Genomic DNA, 26,724 nt, shown 5'->3' on the forward strand with positions numbered 1-26,724 from the left:
TCTCCATGAATAGTGTGATTTAATATAACTATCTCCAAGGTAAAAAGGACGCGATAGAAGGGTATTAGGCTTGTTAGTTGCTTGACATTTAGTGATGGATTTTATTGTTATTGCTATACACGTTATGCTTTGGAACGATCTGAATAGGCCGATTGAGTAAATTGTTTAGACTGGAATGAAAGAGCATTCCAAAATGCGTAAATAGATATGATAATTTACAGTAGATCTTGCGTATCTTAAGTTATATTATTATTATTTATCATATAGTACTGTAGGTTAATGATACAAATTCCTTTATGATAATAGAGCTTCTGATAGTAAACAGTAAATAATACTTAGATGCCAGTAATTATACTCTGCAATCGATGTCAAATGAAGCTAATTTCCAGTTCATAGTAACTTTTAAAATTCTAACATGATGGTCGATTTTATTGTAGAATATTGAATAGTAATTGGATTCATGTACATGTAGGACATAACACGGTATCAAAAATTTTTAATTTCTTATAGGTTTAGTACAACGACATGCTACACAGTGAAAATCAGGACGACTTATGTCTCAATAAGATCTTCACCAAAGATCGAGAAGTTGGCAACGAAGCAGTCTGGTCGGTATCATCATGTAAACCAGGCCTAGGAATTCATCAGTTATTAGACAATAGCTATGAAACTTATTGGCAATCAGATGGTTCACAGCCGCATCTCATCAACATTCAGTTCTTTAAAAAAACTTATATAAGCTGTCTAAAAATTTACACAGATTTCAAGCTGGACGAAAGTTACACACCCAAAGAGATTTCTGTTCGTGTCGGCTTGCATGATCATGATTTACACGAAATACATAAAATGGAATTAAACGAGCCAGATGGTTGGATAACCATCCCACTAAATATTAGAGCATTCCTATTGCAGCTAGCTATACTCTCAAATCATCAGAATGGACGTAATAGCCATCTTCGACAGATTAAAGTATGTGTACCTGCTGATAGCGATTATATATTCAATCATAAGTATAGTAATAATGAAATGAGATCTTATGCAATGGATCGATGATGATAAAAATCGTAAAATCTATCTATTTTTCAGCATTATGAGGTAATTTTAGCAACTTTTCTTTTTAAATGATTGTACTGTATGATTTTATATTTGAGATATAATGTGTACTGTACTAATAGATGTATGTAAATCGTGACATACTCTATTATTCTACTAAGATAATTAATGTACTGTATTTGGATTTAATCGTAATAGACTGATCTACACTAATTAAAGGGAAACTTGCTATATTTCGGCTATAGCTTGTTATTAGTACATGGCTTACGATGTATCGATAATCGCAAGTTTAATCCTAATAGCGTCTAAGTAAGAATACAGCAGTACTCTTTATAGGGCACAATTATAAATCGATTGACAATTCTTTTTTAAACTATTAAGAATTCTCAATGCGTTGGCTATTTAATTAGAGACCCATGTAACAATCCTGATATGCAGCACAGTAATACAGGTATAATTCGATAACCATCAGTACAACAATTTGCGACCTGTGCTTATACTTGTTACTACACTTGAACCTTACTCAAAAATGTATCTATAATGGGAGTTTATCCAGACAAGGTGCGCTTTGCCATCTGAATAATGTAATGCAAATAAAGTATGTACTATTAAAGCTCTTATGACTGATGTAATGGCTGACTGCAAGACACTTCATTACATTTCCATAGTGTCGTACATATACACACTACAGTAGAGACTGAATACTATTTGTTAGTTAATCTTTTAACGGGTAATTGAGATAGATTATATAATTAGCAAGTATCATTCATCGTATATCTACTCTACTAGGGGAACTCAATTATCATTTGCTCATAAGAACATGATGATACATTTACACGTCTGAATTTAAAATTGATAGAAAAGTACTAACTCTACTCAATGACATGTAAATGTCAGTACTCATGGCTAGATATTTAAATTATTCCAATTAGGCATAACCATAACAACGATCAATACCAAAGATCACTACAGTACCAGTTAGATTGCAACTAAAGTACTTTCCAACACTAGTCAAAGAAGCAACACCGACGCTATACAATAATGTTCTATTATGACTGCACTATATATGAAAGGCGAGCTAACAAACTTATGTGTTCAAGGAAGAATCTAAACAACAAATAAGCAAATAATTTCAATCTTGTTCATAAAAACACTCCATTTATTGACATATGACAAAAGATATAAAAGAATATACCAATCATAAAGAAATCATGATGAGAAATCGGTAATAATAAATTGTTGAAATATCATTAGCATAATTAAATAAAAAGCGAGATACTGTAATAGCATGTGTAAAATTTCGAAAATTTGCAACCAATATTTACGTAGATAGTTGAAATACAGTAATCAGATCGAGATAGGGCATTTTAGTTGAAACATGTAAGCCCTGTTGAGTAATGTAAAACTAATGTCATCATTAACAAGCTTAAAAATAACTTTAATATACAAAGACGATATTATCATTACCAAGGAGTCATGCTTTCAGGACTAGGAACCGGTAAGTAATATTAATTGGTCCTAACAAAGATGTCGGGACATTACTACTTACTCTTTCAAGTACTGTTATAATTTCATTCCGTTATTACCAACATTTTCCTCGTATAACAAAAATTAAATTCAAATAGATTTCTATTACCATAAAAACTGAGGGTAATATTTACTTAAAGAAGCAATAACGAGAATCCGCTTCCTTCATTGAAGATTCTACAAGAGTAGACAGCGTCCAGACTTCTTGGGTCCTTTCTTCTGGGGGAAAAGAACGGCTCGTATAGCTTCATCAAAAACCACTTTTAGACCGTGTTGTGTCAGTGCAGAGCATTCTAAATACTTGACAGCGCCAATTTCTTTACTCATTTGTAAACCAGATTGGTAACTTATAGGGACACCATTTTTTTCTTTCAATTTTTCCACAGTTTCCTTGTGATCACGTAAATCTAATTTAGTTCCAACTAAAATTATTGGAACATCTGGACAATGATGCCGAACTTCAGGATACCACTAAATTATTCATTGATGATATCAAAGAAATATGGATTCAATCGTATGTTAGCAATTGTATGATTAACTCTACTGAATATATTATTGGTACCAACCTTTGCTCGAACATTTTCATAAGAAGAAGGGCTTATAAGTGAAAAGCAAATGAGAAAAACGTTCTACATATGTATAAAATATTATAATATACAAATTAGTACAGTATACTTTAAGATTGAGAAGTAGACACAGAAACTACTAAATCTATCCCCCAAAAATACCGTCTGCGGATACGATAAGGGTCGCAGACGATCATAATCTTCTTGTCCTGTAGGATAATAAAGAGATTGATTTTATAAATTTTTATCTATTGCACAATCAACGAGCCTGAAATGGTGAAAGTTCAAAATTTTTACAAAAAGTTACCTGCTGTATCCCATAGTCCCAAATTAACAGGCTTTCCATCAACCAAAACATTCGCTGAATAATTATCAAATCTATATAGGGTTAGATATAACCGACGCGGTGAATTCAGTCAAATACTGTACATATATAGGTATCGTTTTATCTATCTATCATAAACCTTTCCGGTATACATTATTTTACCAATCAATCACTTACAGTTACAAGTTGTAGCAATGCATTGATACTTACACAGTTGGGATATACTCTCCGGGGAACGCATTTGTAGTATAGCTGATCAGTAGACAGGTTTTACCGACAGCCCTAGGTATTTATTGAAGTTAATTTGTTTAGAGTTAACATCAGGCAACATAAAACAAACCTAACTGGGAGTTATTGCGTATGCGAAACATTTTAATGTATTAAAATTTATTTAAAATAGAAATCCCGCCAACATATTAGTTAATACGATTTTAAAAGTGAACGATTTTGGGAAAAAAATGCCAAGCCAATCATTCCCAATACAGTACCCAACAGAAGTTGATAATGTCATGATATTCCGCGGTATATTGCTTTCAAATAGAAATCCCACCAACATATTAGTTAATACGATTCTAAAAAGTGACGATTTAGAAAAAAAATGCCAAGCCAATCATTCTCAATACAGTACACAACAGAAGTTGATAATGTCATGATATTCCGCGGTATATTGCTTTCAAATAGAAATCCCACCAACATATTAGTTAATACGATTCTAAAAAGTGACGATTTAGAAAAAAAATGCCAAGCCAATCATTCTCAATACAGTACACAACAGAAGTTGATAATGTCATGATATTTCGCGGTATATTGCTAACTAGGCAGCTTTAGATAGCTACAGTACAGGCAGTAGGTATACTGTATTGGAAGAGAAATTGTAGGTCATTGGCGAGAGAATAAAAATCATAGAGTAAACAGCATACTATAAGAAGCTGTCGTTGTCTTTAATGCTTGCATTCATAGTATTTGTCTTTCCGTATTGATAATTAATACATTATTGAGAAGTAAAAGAACTGTAAGCATGTTCATAACCATAATTTATTGTTAAATTGCGGTTGTACTATACTACAGTAGCATCAAATAGTTCGTTATTAAAGTTACCGTCAATTATTAAAATCAGATTAATCTAAAGCGGCGCGTAATTTCGCTTATCAAAGTGACAGGAGTTTACTATTTACAGTAATTATTAGTTACTTAATTCATAAGACTCAGTATGGACAAAATCGGAACTTTTTCATCGCAGTTCAGCAGCTTGGGCATATCCTAAATTTTATCAGTATAAACTTTTTTTGTCAATCTATTCTATCAACCAGACAACTCGTAGTGGATCGATCACTATCGCTTTAAGATTTCAATTTTCTCCATTCTAAACTGAGTGGACTAAAATGGTACATCATTCAATGCAATACTGTATCTAGCTACAGTATTGTACAGTATAACTCAATAGCGGTCCCATCAATTAATTATTATAGACCAATACTACAGTACAAGAGGATAACTAGGGAAGAGCAATCTAGAATTCTAGATTCATTATTGTAGTGTTATTACAGATGCTAGTCCAGTTAATATAACCACGTAATGTAGATATTTGAGCAAATTAACACTAATGATTGAGAAATAATGGCAAGTGTTCATGTATAACGCTGTAATAAATTTGCATAAACTACCAGTGGTTAATCCATGCTCTCATCGTTGTTGCAAAATGGAATACCTCATATGTATATATCATCAATTATATTATTGACGTATGCATACTGTTGCACCGCAACAGGTGGGTAAATAATTATAAAAATAATAATAAAACATTTCAGTCCTGTACAGTAGACTTAGTCGTACGGTACTCTGGGTAAACAAAAAAAAAAGAAGGAGTATAGTACTGCATTACTGTTGATGATCTAGTCCTTAGCCGCCATCAACATCAAACTATACAGTGCTAGAGAGAGAGAGAGAGAGATCCCAAAATCTAAGAATGCAATGTGGATTGATTTTTCTCTCCTTGACACCGTATCTTCTACAGTACAGTCCTATCGTGCTTGTACAGCGCGACCATGGGAAAGGGGTGCACCCCGGTAAAAGTGGAGAATTCTTGCATACAGACCCAAACTACCACGATGGTTTAGGATGAAAAAAAAAAAAAAGTCTTTATTTCGTCTAGTTGCAAGAGTCGACTAATGAAGTTTGTTAAAAGCAGTAGTAGGAACTAGCCCGTAAATAGGATTTTTATCTTAACGCGCTGTGAAGACAGTAAAAACTAATGACAACGTTGTCAATGAATCAATCTTTCAATTTCTAGTACTGCGCTGAAGGTAACGCACTTCATCAAGTGGGTTCAAGGGGGGGGGGGGAAATTAAAACAAGTGATAATGTACTGCACTATTAATGAACAAGATTCATTTTATTTTACAAAGTTGATCGAATACTTTGTTGTACCTCATCCAAATACTGTACCAATTCGCCTCAAAACGACGCACAACTACTTTTGCGTCAACACAGGCAGTCATGATATTGAAGAGCGCAGGATTTTGAATGCAATGTAGAAAAGTCATTTGTCATGGCGCAGGAGGAGCAATTAAGATAGATCGAGTACTTTGATAAATACTTATAGTAAAATTAAAATGTAATTAATGATATCGCTTTCATCATTGAATAAAGGAAGGGGATTGATCTTTTGTATAAAAAGGCTGCCATTAAAATAAAATGGAAATTTGGGTATACGCCCAAAGGAAAAATTATTTCATGCCGTAGTAGCATTGGCTGGCATTATTCCGTTGAAGATCTACCAGTACCTATAGTACTTTACTATACATGATGGGACTACCACTGGTGTAGTGTATGTCATGAATACTGCTGTGGATGTCACGCACAGTACTGTTGGCCTACTGCTATCCTTCCTCATGGAAAATGTTCCGCAAACAACAATTTATGCTGATATACATTTTCCAAGTTGCAATTGAAGTGATTACTGTAGTCATGAGTTAGGAGGTATGGCTGCCTTTGCGTAGTCTATGGTATAGTATCATGCCGATTGGTTGGTTATCGGTTTGCTGCTATGATCCACTTTTTTAAGTGAATACCCACACTTAGTCGTCTGTCAGTGGACGACTACGACTGTCCTGTCCTTGGCAATATCCACTCTTTGTATCTTGTTGAAGTAATAGCAATAACGTTTGAAATTTGACTTGTAGTGAAGTAAAATGAAAAGAACAATTGCATTTATAGCCCCCATTGGTGGACTCTTATTGGTATTGCAAATCATCCAGTGTGGCAATATTGATCCCTGTGTGCTTGTATGCTGGTTGAAAAGTACTTTTGAAAAAAAAACTTTGAGTATTGTGCCTACAGTAAGCATTTTGAAATGATTGCTTTTCTACTTCAGTCGCTACTATAGAGTACTGTTGATGTTTGCTTGAAAAATAGGGAATAAAGTGTATTTTACTAATGGTTGTGTTGAAGATGAATGCATCGTTGAAATAAAAATGATGGTTTAAGCGACGGCTAGAGGGGGGTAGTATTGGTGAGAGGGGTGAAAAAGTTGGTGTTGAAAAGCTCTTGGCAGTATGCAGTTACTACGTCTACCGTGTAGGTATAGACACCCCCCCAAAAGGAAGAAAATTTCACTGCAATAGCAAGGAAAGACGTTGCCACTGCACAATGCGTCGGTTTTCTTTCCATTGCTCAACTACTCCTTCATTTCTACTCTTGTCGTTTGTCATGGTCGTTGATGAAAGTATGATGGCGATTGTTGGGTTTGAAAGCGCTTGACTAACGTGAACAAGATTGTGTGTGTGTGTGTGTATGTTGGCCACTGTTGGGTGATTTGTCCATTGGAAGTGGCGTCTAGTCAAGTACAGGAAGCGAAATCCTACTGGGCTTTCAAGAGTAGGGAAGAAGGCAGCCCAAGACAGTTGATTTTTTTCTATCACATGGATATTATTCAAGCGTAACCTCATTTTTTTCCTATCATGCCCATTAGACACCTACAAGCACTTTTTGCGAATTGTTGAATACTTACCCATCACCGACGACGACGCACTTTATCGATTGCATGGCGCTTCACAAATAGCGTGCCAAAATGATTAGGGTAAGAGCCGGTTTGGCAAAGATCAATTTGGTGGCGCAGTCCTGTCCTCAATTCTACAGTATAATCCAGTGATTGGACCAAGTAAGCAAGAGGTAACAAAGTCTTTCCCAACACTACTGCGATCCAACCACGGCAATTGCCAGTGTCCCGCAATCACTCCAGTCCATGGGTTAAATACCCGATTTTCACAATACCGTACTACAGTAGGACAAACCCAAATACGGTCACCACACGACGGTACCGTCTACAGTGCATTGCACTGTAGACGGTACACCCTAGTGCTCAAAAGAGTGGAGCAGACGCAGCACACCGCAGTGCTAAAAATAGTGGGCAGACGCCAGCCACCTGTAGTCTGTAGGATTTGACTGGCATAGGCGAGTACCGTCCTTTACTGTCATGGCCATTTTGAAAGCAAGATCGCCATTTGCCATTTCTTGGTAGTATATATTGATTGCCACGACACTAGTGCACACTACTGTCATGGCCATTTCCAAAGTAAGATTGCTACTACTGCCATTTCCAAAGCAAGATCGCCATTTGCCATTTTGTCGTAGCACGTATTGATTGCCACGACACTAGTGCACACTACTGTCATGGCCATTTCCAAAGCAAGATTGCTATTGCCACGACACTAGTGCACACTACTGTCATGGCCATTTCCAAAGTAAGATTGCTACTACTGCCATTTCCAAAGCAAGATCGCCATTTGCCATTTTGTCGTAGCACGTATTGATTGCCACGACACTAGTGCACACTACTGTCATGGCCATTTCCAAAGCAAGATTGCTATTGCCACGACACTAGTGCACACTACTGTCGTGGCCATTTCCAAAGCAACATTGCTATTGCCACGACACTAGTGCACACTACTGTCATGGCCATTTCCAAAGCAACATTGCTATTGCCACGACACTAGTGCACACTACTGTCGTGGCCATTTCCAAAGCAACATTGCTATTGCCACGACACTAGTGCACACTACTGTCATGGCCATTTCCAAAGCAACATTGCTATTGCCACGACACTAGTGCACACTACCGTCATGGCCATTTCCAAAGCAAGATCGCCATTTCCTAGGGCCCCGTACAGCACGTATTGATTGCTACGACACTAGTGTACACTACTGTCATGGCCATTTCAAAAGGAAGATTCCTATTTGCCATTTCCTAGTGCCGTACACCACGTATTGATTGCTACCACACTAGTGTACTTATATCAATACCCCAAGCGATCTATTACGCGTTTCTAGAAGATACGGAGAGGAGACTATCATGACCAAATGTCACTTCCAAAATCTAGAAATCATTTCCTGTATTTTTTCCGTAGAAAGGAACTCTTTGAAAATTGCACTGAAACTATTATTAGCGGCAGGATACGGAATTCACTTATACTACTGTATAAAAATCCTGTCACCATCATCGGTACGGCGACTGTTACTTCTTGATGGTCACAAGACTTTGATAGTCTATTTTTGGAATATTATTATTTGAACTGGACTAGTGATAGGCTTGATCATGCTGTAGTGATGCTCCTATCTTCATGTTGAAATCGAAATGATAATACATGTATTATATACCATGTACTCGTGCAGTATTGCTTTTACGATCGTTGCTATAAGACTACTGCGATCTATCCGTATAACCCTATAATACTCGCATACTAGCCTCGTTTGTTGGCTTGTAGGAATAAAATTGCGCAAACATTTTTACTATACTGGCTTAAAATATCTCCTGAAATATGCATGCATTCAAATTAAACTTTCACGCCAAGATCGATCATTTATGCGCAGCATATCTAGAAGAAATAGCTAGAATTAATATCGTACAGCACTAGACCAAAATGTTGAATTCATGTGGAGATCAAACATCGTATAAAAATTCAATATTATTATTGCAGAGCACTGTCACATGAGTAAAATGTAATGCGCAACATACAGTACTCTATGGTTCTGCTTCGGAGGTAAATTATGCCGCAATACTTGACAACAGTATATTCTGTCTTTATCTCCATTACTATAACCTACTGTACATACTGTATACGTATGGCTAGGCCTCACTGTGATTTACAATAACAACTTTATTAAATATAGTAATGAGATGACATTTTAATGCGTAATATGGCACGGCAATTTGGAAAAGCACAGCAGGATCCAAATATGACTGATGTGCATTCTCCTGTGTTCTACATAGTACCGTTCACACCAGTATATTCGGAATACATATATAAATGTTTGCATACTACAGTGTACAGTACTGTATTGTATATTTATTGCTATAGTGTGTGTATTTAAACATAGTTTAATTAAAGCTTGAAAATGTAAATAAACCACCGCGATACGATTGGCAGCTAAAATTGGCCAGTTAGCCCTTATAAATATGCATGAGTTGTGACATTTTGTATTTTTATAAATAGATTATTACGAATATTTCAGTTTATTTCTGATGTACTGTATATCGCTTATTTCATTAAAAATCGATAATTATGGTTAGATAACAACTGACTTCCTTTAAGATTATTTAATGAATTGAATGGTATATAATTATTATAAAAGTATTTTATATTGTACTGGTATTTGACAAATAAATACATTCAGCGTAGTTTAGCAATTATTTATACAAGTATGGATTACTGTGACCACTCACTTTCTGAAAGTGGTGTTTGTGTAACTATAGCAAAAAGCAACGTTAGAAATTTTCAAATTTCTTACATATACGCTCCACATCATGATATTTCACAATGGTATGTTATCCTTTGGTCAATATTAAAACTGGGTCAATGCTTGGTTATTCTACTGCGAAAGTAGCTGGGCTAAATTAAGTTAAGATGATGTACCGCGTACAGGGGTACATTATCCTTAAACCGATCCAACTACTCCAGTAATGATCTGTTACTAAATTGATTTATACATGTGACAACGTAAGCTATTCTGTTATCTTTATAGCCTTATAATTCATTTATTTAAATACAGTACATAGAAAGCACGGTATAGAGATATCAATCATCACCACCTTTCGTGATAGTTATCAGATACATGTCATATCAGTCTTGTGAACGTAATCACTATGCAGGTAAGAAGCACGTATGTCCAATATGACATGTATCAGAATATTCTTGGACTATTCACTATAACACAAATTCTATCGCATAAGTTATTATACAAGTTTTTCTACATAGTTTTATTAGAATATTCTATGTTATGATTCCCTTTAACTTTTGCTGTGCTGCTTTACATACTGCTTTCTAGTTCAAATAATGACATTTACGCTTCGTTTCGCTTAACTTTATTCACTGTTAGAGTACACACTAAATAAAGTTAACCGAAACAAAAAAGTAGCTTTTACAGCCTAAAACAAACACGGGTTGTTTAAATGTTTTAAACCAAGTTAGATAAAGCATATTAGTATTGTGTAGTCTGTGAGTACGTTCCCGTATTAATGAAAGTACAGTACTACCAATCAACACTCCTCCTTATACTTTCAACTTATCATTTACTTACTGGACATTTAATTCTAAATGATAGCTTAGTCTAAAAGAGTTATGAAATCTTTAAACTTAGCTGCTGTAGATAAAAGCCATTTCACTGTCGGTAATACGTTAAAAAATATTATAAATTCCCTTCTACGAATATTCAATTTCTACGCGTATAAAACTGCTAAAATATGAATCGATCTGAGGTGAACAATATCGAAACTAAATTAGAATATAATACAGCCGCTACGCCATTTACTTCATAGTAAACCGCAATTACAATTCCTTAATTGTTTTTGTTATAGCCGAAACTTTATATTATAGTCTAACATATTGCGTTTATAATTCTCATTCCCCGTACTTTATTGCGTGCACACAGCAAGGAATACCGTCTCCACTTTATAACGCAGTATTTACAGCTATATCATTCATTTCATGACCTAGTTATTTAAACATTTAAATTTCATAAGTAAGCGTAAATTCAATAATTTTTAATAAATCGTATATTCATTTCAACGGTTTGTTTTGAAGTAATGATATAACAAACAAATTCTATGACTAAGAGTACTTTTTAAGCAGTCCTATTTCCCATGTTGATAATTGACTAGTGGACAGCTTAGTGATTTACAGATTTATTTACATGTATTTATTTACAACAGAGTATGAGAGCTTAAAATTGTGAATGACATTAGTACATTTAAAATTAGATCGAAAAATTGATAATCTACAATAATAATTACAATGTTCTTTACGAAATATAGATATATGACTTATACTTGCAAGATCAGTTACTTTGCAGTACTGCATTTTATCCATACTTTACATTTAAAAAATTACATGTTATAATTACAGTATATCAAATATTATAAATTCGCTCAGTAGTATTTGTACATGAACCAAGGATAATGTTCATGGGTCTACACCCGTTATTAGTTGTTAACTATTAAAATCTATCTTGACGTCTTTATATATAGCATTTTAAAATAATGATCTAGCTTCATTGATTATAATTATCTAGCCGTACTAATTAAACAGCATAGTAATTTTAATTAAGTGAATCATCCAATTCTCTGCTGATAAACACACGGTACCTATAATTAATTAAAAGTGCATCTTTCTATGCAGTAAAGATACGCTCGTTTGTCAACCATTTTATAATAGCAAATGTGATAAATACGACATATTCCGGTTTCATTACTACAGCCTTGATTGGCTGAAATTGAATAAATTTAACGTTGGGTGAGATAGATATAATAGCCTCGAATTTCATTTTATAGGATGATACCATCTGATTGATGTAAAATAGTCGATTTCATCGCATGTTCGTGGATAGTTTTGTAAAGTTTGGCATTCAAACCTTACTTAATTATCTACTTTAGCTTTCACAATCTTGCAATAAATACAGGTAAATGTAGCAATAAATATTAGGCTATTGATTAAAATCACCACAAAATACTATCACGCAATGTATATCGTTATTCAAAAATCTTCGTCGATAATAGTTAGATATGTAATCAGATTTATATCATTGCTGCATTTTATGAATATTATCCTATGTCTGAAGGAAAAGTATACAACTTCGTTATTAATTACGTATTACCGTCAGCAAAAGTATACTCAACAATTGTAATAAACAATCAGATACAAAACTAGAAATAATGAAAGTTACTTGGTTATCCTTTATAAATATTACGTCACAATATTATAATATCGTGCTAAATTAGCCGCAAAAAGGGATATCAATATTCGTATGATTATCTTAACAATGAGGATAGCATTTTAAGACGGAAATATGATAAAAGTGAAATTTCAATGGTATTTGCAAAAGTGCTACATCACAAAATATTATTATTCCAGTATTCATGTTGTATTATAGAATATAAGGAAAGTAATGCATCTGATAAAGTATTATTGGTATTTATGTAATATCAATAAACATATTATTTGATTTTTCGTGATGCAAATTTACATTCTTTATGTTACAACTTTTAACAATGATAACGTTATTAATCTTGATACATTTTTAATTATCTACAGCTAGTAAATTTTCGTATATTGCACTGTAGTAATTTTAAGCAATTACAGTGAGTTATGCATCAGTATAATATTGCTATCCTACAGTGTATTGCTCTCGCACGTTAAGATCCATCGCACTACAGCAGCTGAATGAAGACTCATGTTCAGTAGAATAAATTTTGGATGATTAATGGATGATAAAAACATTTCAAAAATTAGGTTCATCTATTTACATTGCCCGGTGTTGATCTTAGTTTAGTTACTGTATTACCTTTACATTTAATGTAATGTCTTACTGTATCGTACTGGTATCGAACACTTAGGACAATGTAGTTATTTTGTCCAACTTTAACTTATAGTGTGAGTGTATTGCACTTCTAATAATCGCATATGGAGTGGATTCTCTACTAAGTCAAGTTCTTAAATTTTGAGAGCAAGAAAAATGTTTTTGTGAAATCATTTGATAGATCAACACCAACCATCTGAAATTCTTAAATTTATTAGTTGTTATTATAAAATGATTATATTTATTTAAATTATCACTGTTACACATTCAATAGTATTTTCATCAAAGCTGTTATTATGACTATTTAATGAATACGGCTACGGCACAGTTTTGATAATGATCTGTGGCCTTCAAGTTATTTCAATAACGGTTTTCTATATCGCATTCCATACAGTTTTGACTCATCTTTTACAGTCTGATCGTACATGTATCGTATTAAAATTAAAGAATAAGCGCAGTATAATTTTTTTCTTTTGTAGATGAATATAAAACAGTATAACATCTGTAGATTAATAGCTGTTAATGTCTAAGGAACAAGTCTTAGTTTTGCGCTATCGGCATAAAGTTAGGGAATTGAGAGTGAGTGCTTGTCATCTAATAATAGAATACGCGAATTCATTAAAGTAGTCAAAAATAAACATACTACGTAGATGAGAGAGAACTCGGATTCATATTTAGCAACGGTTTCTCAACTATCACAAATGTAAAAAGCTGTACACGATGGCTTAAATAAATTCATAGTAGAGATCTTAAATACGAATGTATTGATCTTATTTTTAGCTCAAATAACATTTACTCCACTCGAAAATTCTATTATTCTTTGCGATTTTTATATATTCCAAGATCCTTTTTTTGTGATTTAATTCTGGCATTTTTCTTCTTGATTTGATGGGAATGATACGATACGCCCGTAGGGTAATAGTAATGCAGCCAATGATAATTTCTTGTTCATCATTGTGAATTTTGTATGGCAAAAATGAGCTTTTAGTAATAATGGTAGGCAAGATAAAACTGGTGCGCTTTTACATAATATATGCATATCGCATATTACAGTAGACTTAATGTCCCCTTCGGGTAATGAACGGATGTAACATTTTCCAAGACACGTGTAATAAGCTTGGTGGTATTGCTCATAAATCATTCGACGTCTTATTAGATATGGATTTCTCTTGCTTATTGCTTCTGCCATCGTCGCTATTACTATCGGAGTCTTCGTGTTTTCTAAACAAGAATGAATTTAATTAATGAACTTGATACTAATCTACACTAAAGCAAGACCATCATTTGTAACTGCATATCTTGTCGACTGGTAAATATTTTTATCTCTACCTCGCTTTGATAGTTTACCGGATGATATAAATTGTATTATATTTGGAATGTATGTAGCTTAATCCTATGTCGAGCTAAGAATTTTAGTGTACCCTGTAAGGATGTAATGATATTTACCAAATTGTTACCTTTTCTTGACTTTAGATTTTGGACCCCAGTTTGGCTCCGGATTGACCTGGTATCGAACTAACCCGAGTTTCCTTGATTCCGGATTTGCTCCAGGCAAGATGTCAAATGAAGCCTCAATGCTAACACATAAATAGATTATAGAACAATTAAAAGTAAGGTATTGCTAGCTACTTGTTTTAAGCACTTCCTTACGAGAAATGGGATACTGAATCTATTATAGTCTTTGAGTATAGATACTACCTAGGCTCCTTTTGGAGAATTTTTTCACCAGGACCACGTAATTTCTTTTTACTTACAGGGTTTTTCTTAGCCTATAATTAGATGCATAACACATATTCAGATATTACATAAATATATTGGAATCAGCAATTATATTCCTAGTATTACACTTATTTTGTGTCGTAAATGACCAATATCAAATGATAACAATTTCTATTGAATTTAAAATATTAAACTAAGAATAAAGCAGCAGCGTAGCCCAGGTATTCTGGTAATAAATTGTATATAACAAACCCAACATCTCATTACATCCCAAACAACACTGTTCGAAGCATCAGTTTTAAAAGCACTCTTGTGTGCGTGCGTAGATGACACTTTGTAGCCAAGTTGAAGTAATGCAGATCTTCAGATAGGTTGATAAGAGGAAATACTGTATATTAGAATTACTTAGTCTGTAGAATCAAAGTGGTTATCTGTAAACTTTAATAACTACCTTATTTTAAGGAACGGTATGCACACGGAATGAATAGAATTAGCTAAGGAATCTGTCACATAGTAAAGCGGTTGGTCAGGAATTTCCTATAAGTAATGAAAATAATGTTATTACACCTTTGCTTGTTATGTAAGTTACCGTATTATAATGGCTAAATATTGCAAAAAAATTGCCAAAAATATAAAGGAATTTTGCATACTTCTGATATGACGGACAGTAGGCCTATTATCCTGTTCGATGTTTTGTAAAGGTTTCGTTCAGAGGCTACCGCCTTCAAGAGTTCAGTCGTGAATTTAAGATCATGGATCGGTTCGGACCAGATAGGGCCGCCTAACTGAGGTTAATGTTAATGAAATCGTTTCGTAGTTATTTAAAGATTCTTGCACTCCATATTAGCATACAATTGATTTAAAAATTGACTGCAATTCATTGCGATCTTAGAACTTGTTATAATCCTTTTCAAAATAATTGTACAGCATAAGCAAGATAATTACGGTATTGTGAGCGTTTTGTGACATGGTATCGTTAATTTCAAGGTGTAAATGACGCAACGCAGTTAATAAATCATTTCAACTCTGATTATCTTCAATGCTATAGCTATTTCATATAGCTTCAGTTCAGAGGTTGGCTATTCAATAATTTGCTGCAAAGTACGGTAGTCATTTATTGCTTGAACACTATTCTTGCATTAGGAAAGCTTAAGATATTTATATCATACTGCAGTTCTACAGTTTCAGTAATTAATTAACAGTAGGAGCCCTCAATTTTATCACTAGCTAATTTTGTAGAACTACCTTTAATTTCGAGTCACACTCTGTACATTTTTGATTTTCCATGTTGAATTTTGCAGGTTGAAAGTTTTGGCTAATGTAACAAATCAATGGCAATCAAGAAAGTTAGCTGAAATTGGAGCAATCAGCATCAAATATAGCTCGAGTTATCTCATGATAACATACTTATTGCCTGTATCAGCCTTACTTCCGAGCGGCTGCAAGTAGAAGCTATCGCACGATGTACATTGGAAAACAAATGATTTCTTACTACAAGAAAAGTTATTGCATTTTAGTTAATACTTTAAAACGGGTACACTGTATCTACTTTGTACTAGTACATTATGCAGTAACCTTGAATCGTAAAAATTTGTGTAAAGCAATTGGGTAAGAGTCTCGACTAAGTTTCAGCTAACCTGGCAGATCTGTTAACTTCCGTTTTCCCGTAAAATACTCTAACAAATACACGAATATAATAGTCCACGCTGACAGAAAGTAATGGTACGATATATCTTCCATATCTGTTGGCATTACTTTCAATCGAGGAAAGAGCAATTCTTAAAGCCTGTAAGGGTTTCAATAAGTGAGTGTATGTACAGTATATATAAGAAGTTAGAACTTTTATTTATGAACGAAGTTAGATCAATTTACTGTGCTACCATTTCATGGCAGTGCTTGCTTCGCAATGAGACCGATCCATACTTAGCAAAACAGCTTCCGGCATGATTACCACAAAGCACAGCCATGTCAGTACACGTTATACACAGAAGTCCTAGAAAGTAAACATATCCGATAACTGCACGCCCTTTCAATTCTTACTTTATTTAATCGTCCATTTAGCATTACACCAATACATTAGATAGCACTGATAGCTGTTGTATTCCTGATTAAAAAAAGTATTATGTAGTATTTACCTCCGTCGCTAACACTTTGTACAGCTGCATCTAAGAAGATAGCGGGCGAGCCATAAGGATCGATGTCGACTACCTGAAATTGATCATCTAACGAGTTACTGTTATCGTACATCATCATCCTAAAAGACAATTGTAAAAGTGGCAATCAAAAGTGTGTCATTGAATTATGATCGCCTTCTCTAACACTATAAAGAGGCTACCTCTTGACCATAAAATTAGGATTATTTAACATTGCTATTCGATACCTTGCATCGCCGAAATGGGGTTGAACAACATGACCAATTTTATTATATTCAATATTGCGTTCTATGCATTTAAATGAACTTGGATTATTATCATTGGCAATAACTGCTTTGATTTTAGGCAATTCCAAGGCATAACGAATACTACGAAGTCCTGTTGCAGATAACCCCTCGAAGATAGTGAAACCCTTCTGCATGGCGTGCAAATAGGAAGATGAATGAATATTACAATATTTCTGTTTAGTATCAAAATTGGATCGAGAGCATTAGTCTAATGCACTTGATCCATCAAAATCTGGATTACAAGACCGATACAATGTATGAAGAAGACTGTAATTTATAAGAATGGAATTGAAGATAGAAACAAAACAATCATCACAACTATCCTGAAGATCACTTTTGCTCACCTCGACAGCAGCAGACAGATTCCTCCTTACTTTACACTGCGTTGATACCTCTTTCTGGCAGGTTTTGATAAATTGTTTAATAACCGCGATACTAAGATGGGATCAATAAAGATGATGTTAACACTTCCTCGTTTCAATGCACCTACGTATTGATAGGACAACAGCAAGATATCCATCTTTGCAATTTGTACGTACAGTTAACATAGAGACATTGAATAGCAATAATAAGAGTTGGAAAGATCGAGATTGAAGGGGTGGGTAACTGCATGCAATTTATTCACTTCTCATACTACAGTTGGCTATCCTACCTGATGTCACGATTGAATGTTTGTATAGGATTGTAAAAAGCATCCTGATCATCATTCAGAATCTTAGCTTGGCCTTCTTCGATTTTTGTCATGTCGCTATAACTACTGTTAGAATCCATTTGACATGAATTAAAGCCTGATCGACAAGTTATTGATCGATTGAATATGAACTTGGGTACTACAGATGATTTGCAATGATACAATGATGAAGACAAACGAACAATAAATTTGCTATAGTTGCTGCTAATGATTCGAATTACTGAGCAACACATCGCATCGTTTCCCAGCTCATCATGCTTTAACTACTCGTTTATTTGCCCGTTCGGATTAATATTCTACACATCTAATGAATATCATGATGGAGGCAGGTATCATGCAATGAAGGCAGCAAGCACTTTGTCCGTGCTGTACTGAGCGTGCTCGTGTTTACAGTACATTGTACAGTAGGGTTTTCGCCTTAACAGGGCTTTCTACTGTACAGTACAGTACAGTACTGCGCTGTACAGTGTACTACACTGTACACTGTACAGTCTAGGACATGGACTACTAAACTACACCTACAATAGTGTACTATAGAGACCTGTGAAAATGTTCTGTCTCGCGACGAAATGCACGATACAGTACAGTACTGCACAGTGTACAGTGCATGACAGTACTGTACTGATCCTTTCAAAGTACTGTACAGTACTGTACGGTGCATAGTGTACAGTAAGAGTACAGTACATTTTATTGGTATCGCATGGAGAATACTGTACTGTAGTGGGAAATGGCCGAATAAAACGATCAAACGATGGTTTAACCTTTTAAATACAGAATACTGTAGTGGGAAATGACCGAATAAAACGATCAAACGATATGCCTTGGTATTACTGTATTTTGTAGTGAACGGCTACTTGTCATCTCATCTCCACCATACAGTAGGTATGAGTTACCGCTAGTAGGCTGCGGGCAATGATACTAATAGAGTTTATGATTGCAGTACAGTATTGTAGTAAACGGCTAGTTATCATCTCATCTCTACCATACAGTACAGTTGCGTATGGTATGAGTTTCCGCCAGCAGGCTACGGGAAATGATAGTACAGTACAGTACACAAAAATTTCACTGTACACAGTACTGTACTGTATCGTGCATTTCGTCGTGAGACAGAACATTTTCACAGGCCTTTATAGTACACTATTGTAGGTGTAATTTAGTAGTCCATGGACTGGACTGTACAGTGTACCGCGCAGTACCGTACTGTAGTTTAGCACTGTACTGTACTGTACAGTGTACAGTACTGTATTGTGCATTTCCTCGGGAGACAGAATATTTTCACAGGTCTCTATAGTACACTATTGTAGTTGTAGTTTAGTAGTCCATGTCCTGGACTGCACATTGTACAGTATACCGCGCAGTACCGTAGCTTAGCACTGTACAGTGTACAGTACAACAATAATAAAAATGGACAATAGTCTACAGTACACTATTGTCCATTTTTATTATTGTTTTATGATTTCATTATTATGATTTCATTATTAAATGAAATCATTATTGGAGTCCAAGTTGGCCGCGATAATGCCAAATAAGGGCAAAAAAGTGAAAAGCTAAAATTGGCAGCAACAAATGGTGGCAACGCGCAAAATGCCTAAATTTAGGGCATTACCTCACCCTCGTAGCCATGCAGAATTATTAGTTGTACTTGGTCTAGTTGGAGGGACTGAACTGATTTTTGCTACTGTGTAGCACCATACTGTACTGTACGTTGCTTGCCAGCGGGATTCTACAGCGCATACGAATTCATTAATAGGAAATGAAATTCAATTCAATTTCATTATTAACGAAACATCAGTTGCTTTGCAGCATCTTGTAGTTTGATTCAGTACTGGTTCAATGCTGTGCAGTATAGTGTATACTATTCGATGGCAAATAAAAACAAAAAAAAATCAGCCTTCTATAGTAGTGTACACTGTACAGTATACCGGCATTACCGCCCCAGGGCTGAGACCTCGGTTCAGACAGACAGAAGCTGATACAGGATGACGATGACGTAATTTTCCGTATCGGTCATACTAAGTCATACTGTCTGTATGGCTGTATGGGATTATCGACTTGAAACGATGATGTCACCGTTGAATGGAGAAGCATACAGTACGTACAGTACAGTACAGTACTGTACAGTACAGCACTGCACTGTAGTTTTAGTACGGTACCATACAGGATTCCAGTCCGCTTTGTACAGTACTGTATTGTACTGTACAGTGTACAGTACTGTATAATAAGGAGTTGGAGTTGTCGACTGAGTGCTATGCAAGCGACGTGAAATAGTGAGTGAAGCGTCTGTCCCAAACTCGCCACCATTGAACTGCCAGCCTCCATTTTGAACATTTGATTTTCTTGCCTAGATTGGCTTCTTCAAATCGTACAGCTAGCAATGTTATCATCATTCTTTGCATTATCATCGGGCTCATTTAATATTAGAAACTATGTGCTAAAGCCGCAGGTCATTCTACGATTTGCATCTTGGGTGAGTATACAGTATCAATAGATATGGACAAATTGAATAGCATAAAAACCAATCTGGCCATGTGATTGATGATGATGTGATTTGCAATCATGCATGCTTTCAACTTGTAGAATGCTCTAATTTTATTCTACGCTATCATTAATTGGACTACAATACAAAACGTACAAGCATTGCCTCTACCTTGGATGATGATATTCACTGTCTGCAGACGCCTTATCCACTTGTATTATCGCCTAAAAGAAATTGTAGTCATTAATTTACTAGCCTAATGAAGAAGAATCAACTGATAAACTGTAGATATGGACACTGCCTTCATGGATGAATTAACAATCCCAAAAGATTGCAATGATAGATAGGACTACAGTATTGCACTAGCAATAGACTGCACAACTAACTTGTAGAGAGATGCAGCTGTAGGAATAGAAGAGTAAGGGAAGATACAATGTTGTTTTTCCTTACTCTTAAGCCATATTCTACGCTACTTGCATTATTTACACAATGTCTTGAAGGAAAATCGAAAGGAATCAACCTGGTGCTGTTGATTCATGATGCAAACCTATAGTATACTGTACTGTACTGTCATCGTCGTTACTTTAATCGCAATTTTTTCGCAAACAACTTTATCTTCCAAAATTAACATAGCATGATCGACTACACTATTTCGCCGTAATGGATTGATTGACTATGTTGAACGATTATAAATGTTAACTTAGCATGTTTTCAATCAGCCATCATTTGTAGTTTTGCGACTTACTTCATCATAGTTAATACGTTAGTCACCAGGGTAAAACAATGTTATTAATGAATTTAATAAAATATTTTAATTTAGGCAAGCCCTGATTGAAATTCACGAACTACCAGCATTAATGATACTCATAGTCAATGAAGGCCTCATGTTCAATGCAAAATAAAACTTCCCTTAGCTAATGTACATACGCAACTTAGTACGATCAACCAATTAAATGAATCGCTTACAAGCAGATAAATTACTGTACGGTATACATTGAATCACAATTCGTTTCTTGCTTTATTATCAAACTTACGCATTGTGGTGTACCTAAAGGACTAGTGCTCGCTCTCTTGAGCTTTTAGGTAAACTAAAAGTCTACCGAGCTGTGCAAATAATGCTATTACTGTACTAAGGAAATTGATGTTAAAATGTAGATCAAGTTGGGTAATAAATCAAGAGTGATTTAAAAAGGTATTGAATATCTCCAAATTGTAGGCTACTACAGTCATGCAATTTTTGCTATTTACCTTCAGTATAGACTCAAAACGGCGCCATGTTTTTACTATTTGTGATACTTTACTACAGTCAGAAAGTAATAAAAGACTGAAAGCAGAATTGAAAAGTTTTATTAGACATGCAATGCATTTCAACTTGCCGGCCTCACTAACGATCGATGACAGTCCTCAGGAATACTGTACGAATAGATTCATAAAGTGCACATTGGCGCGATATTTAGTACAGACCTAAAATATTTATAATTACGTTAGAAGATTTGTCTCTCAATAAAATGAATGGATGAGTTTGAACGTATATGATATTGATTGCTCTGCAACGATCAATAAAGAATCGTAGCTGATTTACCTGAATTACTAAACTACTCTAACCTTCGCATAAGTAAAATTCGACGTACTGTAATTGAACGCGTTCTAAAATGATGCTGTACACATTGTAGATAACATATGAGCACCGCAAAGTTTGAAATGTAATTAAATATTCATCTACCAATAAGTGCATTATTCTCATCTTATTTGTTATCCTGCTTGTTAGGTATTCGCTATTATTGTTTTTGGTTGCCTAACGTCAGCCCGTAGCGAATTTAGAGGTTTTTGTCCTTTAAATGGCGATAATAATGCTTGCAACTATGGAATTGCTATTGGTGTAATTGCATTTTTGGGCCTGATGGTATTCCTCTTTTTGGACGCATTTGTTGATCGTATTATCGATTTAACAACTAAAAAGCGTATAGTAATTGCAGATTTAGCTTTTACGAGTCTGTGGACGTTACTCTGGTTCATAGGATTCTGTTATATGACCAACAAATGGTCCATAGCGCCCAAGGCTCCTTTTAGCGCTGTCCCTGGCGTCGTTACGAATGTTAACTCGGCTCTTGCATTTACCTTTTTTTCAGTACTTACTTGGGTAAGATGGTTGTTTTTTTAAATCAATGTGAAAGTCGTAATTTGATTAAATCTTACAACTTAGTTGTACTATCTACTACGAATAAATTCTTCTTTTTTTATGTACTATTGATTCTATAATATAATGCTTTAGGAGTATATTCTTATTAGAAATAGATACCTTATCGTTACGCTGTTTTTCTCTTTATAGGGTGCATTAATTTATTTCGGTGTTCAACAATATCGAAATGCTGAAAATCCAAATACACAACAGCAACAGGCGCAACCAGGCTATGACTATCCAAATGTAGGTACATCTAGCCAAGTCCCATCGCAGCAGACCCCTTCACAAACTTATCAAGAGCCTTTTACTCCACAAGAGCCAGTTACAGAAGAAAAAAAAGCAGATATGCCTCCTCCTTATATTCCGCCAAACTATTAAGTTTATAGATGATTTGTATTTCAAGTCTTGCCTATAGTGAGCTGGTATAAATTTCTATGTAGTTCTTGCTTTAAGATTAATATTAATAAATCTTAACTAGTAGTTGGTTAGCTCACTGATTTACGCTGTAAATTGGACAGTTAAAAGAGCTGTATAGAATTTGCTCAATAAAAACATTTTAATTCCGTATACAATTAGAAAACTTGTCTTATTTTCGAATTGGTCCAGGTTTGCCATTACAACACGATAGAACTCTCATTGAACTTCTTCAATTTACTTCCCGGTGACTCAATTAGCTTTTTAGCAAGGTTTTGCAAAAGAACTTTCGATTCTGCTTTGATTAATCGAATTTATAAAATCGTACAGAATTTTTCTAAATATGATATACTGTATTATGTATATTTCGCTATCTATCCGGAATCACTGGTATCAAATGGAATAATTATTGAAGATATACTGTCTTCAATTCTCTTTCAATAAGTTTTTAACATGCTGAGAATCCTTCATTGAAAAATCATTTAACTTAAGGCGATACGACTTCAGCTCCGCCTTATATTCATTCTAGCGTAGATAAGATTCTGTAAAGAATCTTTCAAATAGTATGTTATTTAACAGTTAGTTCTTCTTTAAGTTCTAACGTAGTTGAAAGATGGCACGCTCAAAAAATCGGTACTATAATCCATTAAATGGAACTTACCAAGTCATTTAAAATATCTGATTAGATATTACGAATAAATTTGTTAAGCTAAAAGCACCATTATCCAAGTTATTTCTCTTAACTGTACGAGTAACAAACAATGAAGCTCCTGTCATGCGACAACGGAAGTAAGTCATGTATATCTTTTACAGCTGGACAATATTAGAATTGGGCGCATTTTAATGTAAATGCTCCACGTAAAGTTTTGTAATAAGCAGTAGTAAGCAATTATTATCTTCATGCATTATTAATTAATGCCTGGTGTGGTCTTAATTACCTAAGATGAAATAATTGAATGCACTCAGCATCTATAGCTCTTCTAATAAGGTATTTACCGCAGACAAGTAAAGATTTGCTATAATTACATTACTTAAGAAGCTCCTCCAAATGTAAACAATAAAATTTCAATGATCAAGCACTTACTTCAATCGATATAAATCATACAAGTCTGTTATCAAGCATTTTTTTACTGCCTACAAGTAATATAGTTGAACCGATATTGTATGCTGATTTGTCGGCAATTTTAGTTATAGGGATAGCATGTTTACAATTGAATCTATAAATTAAGTTGTTAAATGCGTACATTGTTATATTTTGCAGATTTCAATGTTTTTAATAATTATAACAAGCTCGATTAATACGAAGAACTGTGAGATGACAAATAATTATCATGAGTTCCAGTAAAGGGTTCTTGTTTTGTTGATGAATTGCCAATTTGGACAGCAACGGGTGAGTAGTCATGTTTCGAATTTCTGTCAAATATCATCTCCGAATAATAGTGAAAGTCAGCCTGAGACGATGATTGATATGCAAGGTATGTCTGCAAGCTCTATTAAATAAAATTAAGTTATAGTTAATGAATATCATTCAACAGGTGCAATTCTATCGTAGAAGAGAAAAAAGAGAGAGTTTTAGTATATTCAAATTCAATCATTCTTGAGTAGCATCATACTACTAGATTAGAATGTGCCTGAATGCCTAAGAAAAAGTTTAATCACTACAAAGAAAAATGTAAAAGGCAAATAGATTTAAATTTATATACAAAATACAGAATCTACTTTATGTGAACATACCCATGATAGTATGGAGAAAAAAGAAAAGGCAACAGCGGCACTGGTATCTGGATAATACGGCCGATTAACGATAGCCAAGTATAAAAATATAGCAAACCATAATAATGATAAAAGTAGGGAAATCAGAAAATCGCAGATAACAAATTTTCTTTTGATGTTAGCATCCTGTTTTCCATCAATATTAAAGTCATAGTAAATGAATATCATAGCGATGAGGAATGTAATTACGCCAAACGCTAAACCGACATTGCAAGCTTGGTAGTCATTCATAGGGCAATAATGACGATCGATTCGAGAAGCCATAATAGCGAAGACGATCATGGAGAAGAGCTGCCAAATTAAGACAAAAAATTATTCATTTAGATGAACAATATCAAACGCCTTATGTTGATCAATTTTTTCCTATTAAGTTAAGTTTAATAAATTATAAATCATGCCACTGTACAATATCGCAATGTTATAAAGTACATGATTATCTGCTATTCGATTTCTACAGCATTGGGTAAAATTTGAAATCAATTATTTTAATGGCATTTATGAATCATAGAAAGCATTATGCAATATACGCGTATTTTCAGTAAGGCATTTTAAACGTAAAGATATTATCAAGCTATTGCAATTGAATCAATCCGTATGAAGAGGTAGCAAAAGTTTTAACTAGGAGTATTTTTGCATGGTTGATGCTAATTTGAATGCTGGACTGCTACAACTACAGCTATTGATGAAAAGATTTTCAAGTATCACACCACACTTTTCACTATTTATGAAGTAGTGCATCATGACGTTGATATTTGTCAGCTAGATGTCGAATTTAGATAAGTAAGCAAATTCTACTGTACTGTATTACCTGCCATGCATTTTTCAAGCAAGCTACAGTCTAATCCATCATCATTTTAGGAGTACCATGATATGGCATTTTCCACAATATACAGCAATATACTATACTACATCATAAAGTTCTTATTATTTAATTCCACAAATAGACAGTTTACATCGACGTATTAAGTCAGCTTTACTGTATCACCTATTGTGTCATTTTCTTAGGCTATTGTCGGATCGATAATTAGAATCATTTTAAGGTATGCTTTGTCTTATATGTATTTTCTCCAATGTGAAGTGATGTGGTCCACCACTCGATGTTCCACTTTCCATGACATAACCATAATCCTCATCATTATTGACTTCCTTAATCGTCTGGCATAATTGAACGTCGTATATTGTAGCAAGCTTGCATTCCACATGTACAGTATAATGGTTATATTGCAACGTACTGTACATCGCTGATATCATATGGCACCGCCGTGTTTATAACGTCTGTCTATCGATCGATTGGGATCAGCTTAGTTCAATCATTTGGAAATAAGATGTTTACAATACGAGTAGACTGCAATTGACTTTAATCTTCAAATTGAAAATAATGTCTTTCCTTAACGATCGAACTCAATTACATGATCGATCCGATTCTACTCCTGGTTGCCATGGAGTCAATTGCGAGTCATTCATAAAAATGAGAGAAATGCTGCATGAAAAGCGACATCATATCGCATGAATAAAGTAGGGCAGACATACAGAACGCATCCTACATTCAACGAATTGCCTCACTCTACCAACAATCTATTCTATGTATGAATTAGGAGTATTAAGACGACTGGTTTGATCATACTGTGGTGACATGAGCAACTTCCATCTGCATATATATACATTCTGTGCATTTGTACGATCACAGTTGTTGAATGATGTACACTAATG

The 26,724-nt window shown here is 34.5% G+C and overlaps 4 protein-coding genes across 4 annotated transcripts; 2 read left to right on the forward strand and 2 right to left on the reverse strand.

The window, feature by feature from the left end:
- Window positions 1-525: 525 nt before the first annotated feature.
- On the forward strand, window positions 526-1,053 carry TRIADDRAFT_21690 (uncharacterized protein; the record flags this gene model as incomplete). Its single annotated transcript, XM_002109513.1, has 1 exon — window positions 526-1,053. The coding sequence occupies one exon, from the start codon at window positions 526-528 to the stop codon at window positions 1,051-1,053; it is 528 nt and encodes a 175-aa protein (XP_002109549.1).
- Window positions 1,054-2,757: 1,704 nt separating this feature from the next.
- Window positions 2,758-7,515, reverse strand: TRIADDRAFT_49916 (uncharacterized protein; the record flags this gene model as incomplete). Its single annotated transcript, XM_002110053.1, has 6 exons — window positions 2,758-3,051; window positions 3,147-3,209; window positions 3,309-3,355; window positions 3,454-3,524; window positions 3,682-3,753; window positions 7,481-7,515. 6 exons carry the CDS (start codon window positions 7,513-7,515, stop codon window positions 2,758-2,760), a joined length of 582 nt encoding a protein of 193 aa, XP_002110089.1.
- A 6,934-nt stretch (window positions 7,516-14,449) lies between these two features.
- On the reverse strand, window positions 14,450-18,222 carry TRIADDRAFT_53693 (uncharacterized protein; the record flags this gene model as incomplete). The annotated part of the gene is made up of 13 exons (XM_002110054.1): window positions 14,450-14,540; window positions 14,777-14,896; window positions 15,018-15,088; window positions 15,291-15,399; window positions 15,490-15,575; window positions 16,284-16,353; window positions 16,446-16,529; window positions 16,676-16,824; window positions 16,919-17,031; window positions 17,174-17,292; window positions 17,419-17,606; window positions 17,823-17,913; window positions 18,131-18,222. The coding sequence occupies 13 exons, from the start codon at window positions 18,220-18,222 to the stop codon at window positions 14,450-14,452; spliced, it is 1,383 nt and encodes a 460-aa protein (XP_002110090.1).
- Window positions 18,223-20,199: 1,977 nt separating this feature from the next.
- TRIADDRAFT_63679 (expressed hypothetical protein) lies at window positions 20,200-23,205 on the forward strand (the record flags this gene model as incomplete). Its single annotated transcript, XM_002109514.1, has 4 exons — window positions 20,200-20,260; window positions 20,515-20,636; window positions 22,414-22,785; window positions 22,975-23,205. The coding sequence occupies 4 exons, from the start codon at window positions 20,200-20,202 to the stop codon at window positions 23,203-23,205; spliced, it is 786 nt and encodes a 261-aa protein (XP_002109550.1).
- Window positions 23,206-26,724: the final 3,519 nt, after the last annotated feature.

Source organism: Trichoplax adhaerens, genomic scaffold (genome assembly GCF_000150275.1).
Source record: "Trichoplax adhaerens TRIADscaffold_2 genomic scaffold, whole genome shotgun sequence".
Lineage (NCBI taxonomy): Eukaryota > Metazoa > Placozoa > Uniplacotomia > Trichoplacea > Trichoplacidae > Trichoplax > Trichoplax adhaerens.